The sequence below is a fragment of the Liolophura sinensis genome, chromosome 6, assembly GCF_032854445.1.
Source record: "Liolophura sinensis isolate JHLJ2023 chromosome 6, CUHK_Ljap_v2, whole genome shotgun sequence".
NCBI lineage: Eukaryota > Metazoa > Mollusca > Polyplacophora > Chitonida > Chitonidae > Liolophura > Liolophura sinensis.
Genome location: NC_088300.1, coordinates 172,844 through 185,426, shown reverse-complemented (window position 1 = coordinate 185,426; position 12,583 = coordinate 172,844). Strand labels below are relative to the sequence as shown.

General features: G+C 45.1%; 1 protein-coding gene across 1 annotated transcript in view; it reads right to left on the bottom strand.

Moving 5' to 3' along the window:
- The window catches only part of LOC135468178 (ryanodine receptor 2-like), a 171,824-nt gene that overhangs the window by 30,076 nt on the left and 129,165 nt on the right, over positions 1-12,583 (bottom strand). The window contains exons 88-92 of the mRNA XM_064746268.1: positions 10,532-10,597; positions 5,072-5,171; positions 4,354-4,433; positions 4,108-4,184; positions 3,611-3,765 (exon numbers count right to left, since the gene is read on the bottom strand). Coding sequence (XP_064602338.1) covers positions 3,611-3,765; positions 4,108-4,184; positions 4,354-4,433; positions 5,072-5,171; positions 10,532-10,597 — 478 coding nt within the window. The remainder of the gene's footprint in view (positions 1-3,610; positions 3,766-4,107; positions 4,185-4,353; positions 4,434-5,071; positions 5,172-10,531; positions 10,598-12,583) is intronic.

The following is a 12,583-nucleotide window of genomic DNA, read 5'->3' as shown; positions in this document are numbered from 1 at the left end:
CATGAACTTGGTCTTATTTTGATGAATAGTCATCTTATTCTGGAGACACCAATTTTCAGTACTTTGATATCAGCTTGAAGCTTTTGTTCAAGCTCTAACACAGTCTTGGATGAAACACACAAGGTTGTGTCATCTGTATAGTTGTCAATGCTACACTCATTTACACAAAGTACCATGTCATTGAAAAACAGATAAACAGTAAAGGGCCCAGTATAGAACCCTCAGGTACGCCGCTCTGAACAGTCAGAGGAGCTGAATAGATGTTACTAACTGACACTCTTTGCATCCTTGATGTCAGGTAAGAGGAAAACCATGTGAGAGTTGTGTTACTAAACTGGTAAATATGGGCCACCAAGTCAAAGGGTTTTTTAAAGTCTATCATGATAGCACCTACAATGTCTTCATTATCCATACCCATAGCACTTGCCCATTGTTCAGTTATTTTTGTAAGTGCTGTCAGACAGGAGTGTTGGGCTCTGAAACCAGATTGACTTGTGGAGAGGATCATGAGACATCATAAAAGTGTAAAGTCAGCTGTGTACGTGTCCTTGGTATATACATGTATGCTGGATGCATTGGTATATACATGTATGCTGGGATCCATTGGTATATACATGTATGCTGGGATGCATTGGAATATACATGTATGCTGGGATGCATTGGTATATACATGTATGCTGGGATGCACTGGTATATACATGTATGCTGGGATGCATTGGAATATACATGTATGCTGGGATGCATTGGAATATACATGTATGCTGGGAGGCACTGGTATATACATGTATGCTGGGATGCACTGGTATATACATGTATGCTGGGAGGCACTGGTATATACATGTATGCTGGGATGCATTGGTATATACATGTATGCTGGGATCCATTGGTATATACATGTATGCTGGGATGCATTGGTATATACATGTATGCTGGGATGCATTGGAATATACATGTATGCTGGGATGCATTGGTATATACATGTATGCTGGGAGGCACTGGTATATACATGTATGCTGGGATGCATTGGAATATACATGTATGCTGGGATGCATTGGTATATACATGTATGCTGGGATGCACTGGTATATACATGTATGCTGGGATGCATTGGTATATACATGTATGCTGGGATGCATTGGAATATACATGTATGCTGGGATGCATTGGTATATACATGTATGCTGGGAGGCACTGGTATATACATGTATACTGGGATGCACTGGTATATACATGTATGCTGGGATGCATTGGTATATACATGTATGCTGGGATGCACTGGTATATACATGTATACTGGGATGCATTGGTATATACATGTATGCTGGGATGCACTGGTATATACATGTATGCTGGGATGCACTGGTATATACATGTATGCTGGGATGCATTGGTATATACATGTATGCTGGGATGCACTGGTATATACATGTATGCTGGGATGCACTGGTATATACATGTATGCTGGGATGCATTGGTATATACATGTATGCTGGGATGCACTGGTATATACATGTATGCTGGGATGCACTGGTATATACATGTATGCTGGGATGCATTGGTATATACATGTATGCTGGGATGCACTGGTATATACATGTATGCTGGGATGCACTGGTATATACATGTATGCTGGGATGCATTGGTATATACATGTATGCTGGGATGCATTGGTATATACATGTATGCTGGGATGCACTGGTATATACATGTATGCTGGGATGCACTGGTATATACATGTATGCTGATCCATGGTATATAGATGTAAGCCTCAAAATAAATAATAATCCTAAAGTACATCCGTCATCCACGCAAACCTAGTGAAATGTGACAAGACTTCCCGCAATCACAAATCCCTTGGCTCTCGTGAGATTAACAAAAATCGAGTTCAGCAGAACTGGAATAGGGTTTATCAACCATGAATTTTACCCCAACCTGCTTGATCAGCCTGACACCTGGGTCTTCATTCCCTCCTCAATCTACCTCCACACCTGGCTCTTCATTCCTTCCTCAATCTACCTCCACACATGGCGCTTCATTCCCTCCTCAAACTACCTCCACACCTGGCTCTTCACTCCCTCTTCACTCTACATGTACCTCCACACCTGGGTCTTCACTCCCTCCTCAATCTACCTCCACACCTGGGTCTTCACTCCCTCCTCAATCTACCTCCACACCTGGTTCTTCATTCCCTCCTCACCCTACCTCTACACCTGTCTCTTCATTCCCGCCTCACTCTACCTGTACACCTGCCTCTTCATTCCCTCCCTCACTCTACCTCCACACCTGGCTCTTCATTCCCTCTCACTACCCACGCACCTGACTCTTCATTCCCTCCTCCCTCTACCTCCATACCTGTCTCTTCATTCCCGCCTCACTCTACCTCTACACCTGGCTCTTCATTCCCTCTTCACTCTACCTCCACACCTGTCTCTTCATTCCCTCCTCAATCTACCTCCCCACCTGGCTCTTCATTCCCTCTTCACTCTACCTCCACACCTGTCTCTTCATTCCCTCCTCAATCTACCTCCACACCTGGCTCTTCATTCCCTCTTCACTCTACCTCCACACCTGTTTCTTTATTCCCTCCCTCACTCTTCCTCCACACCTGTCTCTTCATTCCCTCCCTCTACCCACACATCTGCTTCTTCATTCCCTCTTCACTCTACCCCCACACTTGTTTCTTCATTCTCTCCCTCTACCCACACACCTGCTTCTTCATTCCCTCTTCAGTCTACCTCCACACCTGTTTCTTCATTCCCTCCCTCTACCCACACACCTGGCTCTTCATTCCCTCCTCACTCTACCTCAACATCTGTCTCTTCATTCCCTCCTCAATCTACCTCCACACCTGGCTCTTCATTCCCTCTTCACTCTACCTCCACACCTGTTTCTTTATTCCCTCCCTCTACCCACACACCTGGCTCTTCATTCCCTCTTCACTCTACCTCCGCACCTGCTTCTTCATCCCCTCCCTCACTCATCCTCCACACCTGTCTCTTCATTCCCTCTTCACTCTACCCCCACACCTGCTTCTTCATTCCCTCTTCACTCCACCCCCACACCTGTTTCTTCATTCCCTCCCTCTACCCACACACCTGGCTCTTCATTCCCTCTTCACTCTACCTCCACACCTGTCTCTTCATTCCCTCCTCAATCTACCTCCCCACCTGGCTCTTCATTCCCTCTTCACTCTACCTCCACACCTGTTTCTTTATTCCCTCCCTCTACCCACACACCTGGCTCTTCATTCCCTCTTCACTCTACCGCCACACCTTTCTCTTCATCCCCTCCCTCGCTTTACCTCCACATCTGGTTCTTCATCCCCTCCCTCACTTTACCTCCACACCTGGCTCTTCATTCCCTCCTCACTCTATCTCCACACCTGCTTCTTCATTCCCTCCTCACTCTACCTCCACACCTGTCTCTTCATTCCCTCCTCAATCTACCTCCACACCTGTCTCTTCATTCCTTCTTCAATCTACCTCCACATCTGTCTCTTCATTCCCTCCTCACTCTACCCACACACCTGGCTGTTCATTCCCTCTTCACTCTACCTCCACACCTGGCTCTTCATCCCCTCCCTCACTTTACCTCCACACCTAACTCTTACCTAGGTTGTGGCCCTCACAGAGCAGCTGTAGGAACCTAAACAGTTTACACGTGTCCTCAGCATCATGGAGGTTCTTCTCTCCTGCACCTGCATCAGAGCTCATCCCCAGGCCCTCAGCCTTGTTACAGCGCTCAAATGCGTCCAGGTCCAGCACACTGCAGGTAGAAGTCAGTACAGTTGACATATGACAGTTATACCTACCGATCAATAGATGTGATACCTGAACAAGTCTGTCAGATTACCAACTGTACGTTCTCACTGTGAAACTACACATTTCAATGTAAACCTTCTCAACATGTGCCAATATATACACTGTCATCTTCAGTCATTTACTGGCCAGGACGGCAACTGCAAGAAAAAATACTACAGCTTGCACGAGACATTATTTCTCCTAAAACAATGTTTGATGAACCATTCCCATTTAAATTGTCATTCCATTTTTCAACCTAGATCTATGTGAGTAAGATGTAGCAAAGAACCAGCTTGAACAGCATTACCTGCACTGCTGCATCAGACCTGCCAGAGAGGTGAAGAAGCCAACATCCTTCTTGTCCCTCAGGTGTTTTAACATGCTCTGCAAATGACAGATTTACTTCGTGTGATGTATATTCACAGTTCAGGTGAAAAGATTATGCAAATTCACGACACAGATTTATAGCAAAATAAGAACAGCTTGTAGTATTATTGTAAAATTATCTCACTTCATCAGTGTTTTTACCTTCTGCTTTGAGAGGGGAAATTACCTTTTGAACATCTTGGTTACCTCCCCTGAGTAATGATATACCCAGTTCAATTGTGCTAGATGTCATTTCTCCAGAGACACCTGCAACATTATACAAACAACTTGATCAAATTTACCCCAACATTACACACTATTAAATAACTCAATGTTACGAACAAAAAACTCAGCTTTACATATAAACAAATCACACATGACATACAAAAGAATAAAAAATGACCACTGACCATTCAACTTTCAGACAATACTTTTCCTTTCAATCTGTAAGATTTCACATGTTTAAAGAGCGAGAAAGCACAAAGCCTGCTGTCTCTCGCAGACAAACAGAGACTTCTTGTCATGTTATGTCATCCAAATATCCTGTCAAAAACTGGAGCACCGTTATTGTAGGAAAAAAGGCCAGCTTCAGTGTAAATGTTCTGCTTTGTGAAGATTTAAAATGAAACATTTTGCTTACAGCCAATGCATTACATACCATAAATGAGCATAAATTTCGTCCATGACTATTTTTCCTGAGTTCTGATGACTTTGTTAGAGTGTTTTGATGTTGCTTTTAACATGCGATGATATTCTACTGGAAAATTGTAAGCTTCATCACCAGAAATAATATTTTATGACATTTATTTGCCTCTAGAAATGCACTTTTGTGAGCGAAATGTTAGTTCATTTAGGGTATTGATGTTTCTTCCATCATTCCCACGTGTACAAAATGAGAGACAAACCTCTGCTGGCACTAATATAAAGTAGCACCATCTCAGCAGCCCCGCGGTCAGCCAGCCGTGACTGCTCAAACAGCAGCTTTTGCTTCTCCATCTCCTGCTCCTGTAACGTCATCACACTGTGTCAGTACCACTAGCTAATATAACATCTATCTATTAATGCCATTTAAGACCAAAAAGTTCAAAGACATTAGAAAGAATTTCAGAGCAATGTAATTCCTCTAATATAATAAAAAAAAGTTTGCATTTGTGTGTTTTATGGAGACAGAATGTAAGCTGTGTTTGTGTCTGACAGGGAGTGAACACAAATAGCTAGCACTTTGTTTGGTTTCCCACCACGTAGGACGTCTCCTCATCAACAATACTATAGTCAATGCAAAGAACACTTGTCTCTGTTCACTTCATATCAACCATGAAAATATTTAAATGTGTGAAACTTGCTTGTGTGTTCAGGTGAGTATCAGAATCAGTGAAAGAGACTCACAGAATCAACGTGAAATATTGTTACCACAGGTCAGGTGAGTATCCGGATAAGTGAAAGAGACTCACAGAATCAACGTGAAATATTGTTACCACAGGTCAGGTGAGTATCCGGATAAGTGAAAGAGACTCACAGAATCAACGTGAAATATTGTTACCACAGGTCAGGTGAGTATCCGGATAAGTGAAAGAGACTCACAGAATCAACGTGAAATATTGTTACCACAGCTCAGGTGAGTATCAGAATCAGTGAAAGAGACTCACAGAATCATTGACACTATCAATACAGTTCAGTGTGAGAATTACGGTTACTTTAACTCTAATGTAACTTCTGGACATTTTTAAACAATATGCACTGATAAATGTTGACATTCATGCAAAACATCTGAAAATCTACCGAGGGAGGAGATTATCTCATTCCAAGGAGGTTTGACAGAGGGTACTAGCTATGACATGTACTTAGGCAGACAGGGGAAACCTTAGGAGAATAACATCTGTTTGCTAAATGTGGTAGGCAATGGATAACTGTTTTGCCAAGAAATACGAAGCAAAGATAATAAATACAGAATGAAGATGAAATATAAACTAGCAGAATTATGGTTGAAGTGTAACCAGCCATGATAGTTACACAATTCTGCTGACTAGGTAACTGAGATATGGGCTTGAGATTAACCAGCCATGATAGTTATACAATTCTGCTGACTAGGTAACTGAGATATGGGCTTGAGATTAACCAGCCATGATAGTTATACAATTCTGCTGACTAGGTAACTGAGATATGGGCTTGAGACAGGCAGTTCTGATTCACACTGAGATATAGGCTTGAACACAGGCAGTTCTGATTCACTGAGATATAGGCTTGAAGACAGGCAGTACTGATTCACACTGAGATATAGGCTTGAAGACAGGCAGTACTGATTCACACTGAGATATAGGCTTGAAGACAGGCAGTACTGATTCACTGTTAACCACAACATGTATAGTGGGTCTTGAGGGTGAGGTACATAAACAAGTGACTAAAGGTCACCACAAACAGTGCTTGGGTTACAACTGGTTCCTTCAGAAATATTAAATATAAATCCAGTCCAGATACTACAAAATGTTTATGACAGAAAACCCCACCCATAAATGGGTGACATCTAGTACTCTCTGAGCTCTCTTGTCTCAGTGACCATGATTAAGACACCAGGCAAGACGCCCCACACAGAAATAGGGCAGTAGCATCTGGTAAACCTGAGCTGTACTCTCTTGGCTCAGTGATCATGATTAAGACACCAGACATGACACCCCACCCAGAAATATGACAGTGACATCTGGTAAATCTAACCTCTACTCTCTTGTCTCAGTGACCATGATTAAGACACCAGGCAGGACACCCCACCCAGACATAGGGCAGTGACATCTGGTAAACCTGAGCTGTACTCTCTTGTCTCAGGGCCCATGATTAAGACACCAGGCCGGACACCCCACCCAGAAAAAGGGCAGTGGCGTCTGGTAAACCTGAGCTGTACTCTCTTGGCTCAGTGATCATGATTAAGACACCCAACATGACACCCCACCCAGAAATATGACAGTGACATCTGGTAAATCTGAGGTGTACTCGTCTCAATGATTAAGACACCAGGCAGGACACCCCACCCAGAAATAGGACAGTGGCATCTAGTAAATCTAAGCCGTACTCTCTAGGCTCAGTGATCATGATGAAGACACCAGACAGGACACCCCTTCCAGAAATAGGACAGTAGCATCTGGTAAACCTGATCTGTAGTCTCTTGGCTCAGTGACCATGATTAAGATACCAGGCAGGACACCCCACCCAGAAATAGGACAGTGGCATCAACATCCTCACAGATACACAGATAATATCCAAACTACACTCTGTAGAGGGCTACCCTGGGGCAGATACAATGACATATATAATATTCACACTACACGCTGTACAAGAGGGCCCTCTGACATATACACTGACACAGATAATAACCACACTACACGCTGTACAGGAGGACCCTGGGGCAGATACACTGACACAGATAATAACCACACTACACACTGTACAGAAGGACCCTGGGGCAGATACACTGAAACAGATAATATCCACACTACACGCTGTACAGGAGGACCCTGGGGCAAATACACTGACACAGATAATAACCACACTACATGCTGTACAGGAGGACCCTAGGGCAAATACACTGACACAGATAATAACCACACTACACACTGTACAGGAGGACCCTGGGGCAAATACACTGACACAGATTATGTCCACACTACACGCTGTACAGGAGGACCCTGGGGCAAATACACTGACACAGATAATAACCACATTACACACTGTACAGGAGGGCCCTTGGGCAAATACACTGACACAGATAATAACCACACTACACCCTGTACAGGAGGACCCTTGGGCAAATACACTGACACAGATAATAACCACACTACACCCTGTACAGGAGGACCCTGGGGCAAATACACTGACACAGATAATAACCACACTACACCCTGTACAGGAGGACCCTGGGGCAAACACACTGACACAGATAATAACCACACTACACCCTGTACAGGAGGACCCTTGGGCAAATACACTGACACAGATAATGTCCACACTACACGCCGTACAGGTGGACCCTGGGGCAAATACACTGACACAGATAATAACCACACTACACGCTGTACAGGAGGGCCCTGAGGCAAATACACTGACACAGATAATAACCACACTACACCCTGTACAGGAGGACCCTGGGGCAAACACACTGACACAGATAATAACCACACTACACCCTGTACAGGAGGGCCCTCTGACAGATACACTGACACAGATAATGTCCACACTACACACTGTACAGGTGGACCCTTGGGCAAATACACTGACACAGATAATAACCACACTACACCCTGTACAGGAGGACCCTTGGGCAAATACACTGACACAGATAATAACCACACTACACACTGTACAGGAGGACCCTGGGGCAGATACACTGACACAGATAATAACCACACTACACGCTGTACAGGAGGGCCCTCTGACAGATACACTGACACAGATAATGTCCACACTACACGCCGTACAGGAGGACCCTTGGGCAAATACACAGACACAGATAATAACCACACTACACCCTGTACAGGAGGACCCTTGGGCAAATACACTGACACAGATAATAACCACACTACACCCTGTACAGGAGGACCCTGGGGCAAATACACTGACACAGATAATGTCCACACTACACACTGTACAGGAGGACCCTGGGGCAAATACACTGACACAGATAATAACCACACTACACACTGTACAGGTGGACCCTGGGGCAAACACACTGACACAGATAATAACCACACTACACACTGTACAGGAGGGCCCTCTGACAGATACACTGACACAGATAATAACCACACTACACGCTGTACAGGAGGACCCTGGGGCAAATACACTGACACAGATAATGTCCACACTACACGCTGTACAGGAGGACCCTGGGGCAAATACACTGACACAGATAATAACCACACTACACGCTGTACAGGAGGACCCTTGGGCAAATACACTGACACAGATAATAACCACACTACACCCTGTACAGGTGGACCTTGGGGCAAATACACTGTCACAGATAATGTCCACTCTACACGCTGTACGGGGCTACCCTGAGGCAGTCACACTGACACAGGTAAGATATACACTACACACTGTGCAGGTGGACCCTGGGGCAGATACACTGTCACAGATAATGTCCACTCTACACACTGTATGGGGCTACCCTGAGGCAGACACACTGACACAGATAACATATACACTACACACTGTGCAGGTGGACCCTGGGGCAAATACACTGACACAGATAATGTCCACTCTACACACTGTAAGGGGCTACCCTGAGGCAGACACACTGACACAGATAACATATAGGCCTACACTACACACTGTGCAGGTGGACCCTCAGGCAAATACACTGACACAGATAATGTCCACTCTACACACCGTATGGGGCAACCCTGGGGCAGATACACTGACACAGATAATAACCAAACTACACGCTGTAATAACCACACTACACACTGTACAGGTGGAACCTGGGGCAGATACACTGACAGACCTTTCACTGAAGCCAGGACAAGACAGTGACGGCTGCAGTGACAGCACGATGCCAACACTTGGGTGTAACAACTATTACACAGGTGTGTACACACTAATCTAAGCTAACACATGGCTACAGAGAAGCTGGTGATGGTGAGATACCTTTAGCCTATCCAAGTGAATCTGAATGCATGTGGCGCACAAATAAAGCAGAGATCTGAAGCATCAGTTACTTACATAACTCTAATAATCGCACAAAGAAAAAATAAAACAAGGGGAATTGATAGTCAAAGTGATGAGTAAAACTTGATAAAGAACAAAATACATGCTTAATTCAAGGCCTTTTTCCAGTACAGCTAATAGTACACTAGACAACCCTTGATTATATGATACATTTAACTTACATGCTAGAGTATACTATAGTAATTGGTATATTTGACAACAACATGTTAGCTTATGTTTTCACAGTGACAGCTTTTATTAGGAACATAACAGGGTTAAAGTATATTATAACATTAGTGACAAATTCAGTCACATAACAGGCTCCGGCACAACCAGCAGGGTTCACACCTTGGGGGTAAGGGGGGTCATGCAACAAGGAACCCCACAGGCAATATCAAGCTTTAATAGAGGCAATACCCTGGTCAGGGGCAATATCAACTTCAAAGGGCAATATCAAGCCCATGGATGTACATCCAGTTTTCTCATCTATATAACATGCAGATTTGACTGTTCATTAATTTGACCTTTATAATCAATCACAGTTTACTGAAGACACTATGTTCTAAAGCTTTCAGAGTTTACAGCCAATTTCAAATGAGCCATTAATCAACCAGCCAGTAATGTGTCAACCTTTTTTACAGTCTTGTTTGGTTGTCATGATGAGGTCTTACCTGGAAAGAGGAGCCGGCATCTTCTCCTCCTTCTTCCTCGTCATCTTCATCCTCCCCGCTGCAGCTCTGAAGGCACAAATTTACTTATTTATTTGATTGTTACTTTAATGCCATACTCACCTACAAGCATACAATGGTCTTTCACATTAATGGCTGGAGCCATCAACTAACACAAATAAATTTATCTGTTTATTTATTTGATCTGAGTTTTGTACTGTACTGAAGAATGTATCACTATACAGCTGAAGCCAGCATTATAGTGGGAGGAAACGGGAGAGACCATCAACAAACTGCAGACTGCTGGCACATACAAAACATCAACTGCAGGTTGCTGACACATACAAGATACCAAATGCAGGTTACTGGCATGTACAAGACACCAACTGCAGGCTGCTGGCATGTACAACACACCAACAAGACATCAACTGCAGGCTGCTGCCACGTACAAAACATCCACTGCAGGTTGCTGACACATACAAGACACCAAATGCAGGTTACTGGCATGTACAAGACACCAACTACAGATTGCTGGCATGTACAAGACACCAACAAGACAAATGCGGGCTGCTGCCACGTATAAAACATCAATTGCAGGTTGTTGACATGTACAAGACACCAACTGCAGGCTATTGGCATGTACAAGACACTAACTGCATGCTTCTGTCAAGTACAAGACACCAACTGCAGTCTACCGGCATGTACAAGACACCAACTGCATGTTAATGGCATGTACAAGACACCAACTGCACGCTGCTGGCACGTACAAGACACCAACTGCAGGCTGCTGGCACACACACAACACCAACTGCAGGCTGCTGGCACACACAAGACACCAACTGCAGGCTGCTGGTACATACAAGACACCAACTGCAGGTTGTTGGCACGTACAAGGCACCAACTGCACGCTGCTGGCACGTTCAAGACACCAACTGCAGACTGCTGGCACACACACAACACTAACTGCAGGTTGCTGGCATACACAAGACACCAACTGCAGGTTGCTGCCACACACAAGACACCAACTGCAGGTTGCTGCCACACACAAGACACCAACTGCAGGTTGCTGGCACGTACAAGACACCAACTGCAGGCTGTTGGCACACACACAACACCAACTGCAGGTTGCTGGCACATACAAGACAGCAACTGCTGGCATGTACAAGACACCAACTGCAGGCTGCTGGCATGTATAAGACACCAACTGCAGGCTGCTGGCACATACAAGACACCAACTGCAGGCTGCTGGCACACACAAGAAACCAACTGCAGGTTGCTGGCATGTACAAGACACCAACTGCAGGTTGCTGGCACGTACAAGACACCAACTGCACGCTGCTGGCACACACAAGACACCAACTGCAGGTTGCTGGCACATACAAGACACCAACTGTAGGCTGTTGGCACACACACAACAGCAAATGCAGGCTGCTGGCATGTACAAGACGCCAACTGCAGGCTGTTGCCACGTACAAGACACCAACTGCAGGCTGTTGACACACACAAGACATCAACTACAGGCTGCTGGCACACACAAGACACCAACTGCAGGCTGCTGGCATGTACAAGACACCAACTGCAGGCTGCTGGTACATACAAGACACCAACTGCAGGTTCCTGCCACATACAAGACCCCGACTGAAGGTTGCTGGCACGTACAAGACACAAACTACAGGCTGCAGGCAGGCACAAGACACCGACTGGCTGCTGGCACACACAAGACACCAACTGCAGGCTGCTGGCATGTACAAGACACCAACTGCAGGCTGCTGGTACATACAAGACACCAACTGCAGGTTCCTGCCACATACAAGACCCCGACTGAAGGTTGCTGGCACGTACAAGACACAAACTACAGGCTGCAGGCAGGCACAAGACACCGACTGCAGGCTGCTGGCAGGCACAAGACACCAACTACAGGCTGTTGGAAGGCACAAGACACCAACTGCAGGCTACTGGCACATACAAGACACCAACTGCAGGTTGCTGGCAGGCACAAGACACCAACTGCAGGATCCTGGCATGTACAAGACACCGACTGCACGCTGTTGGCAC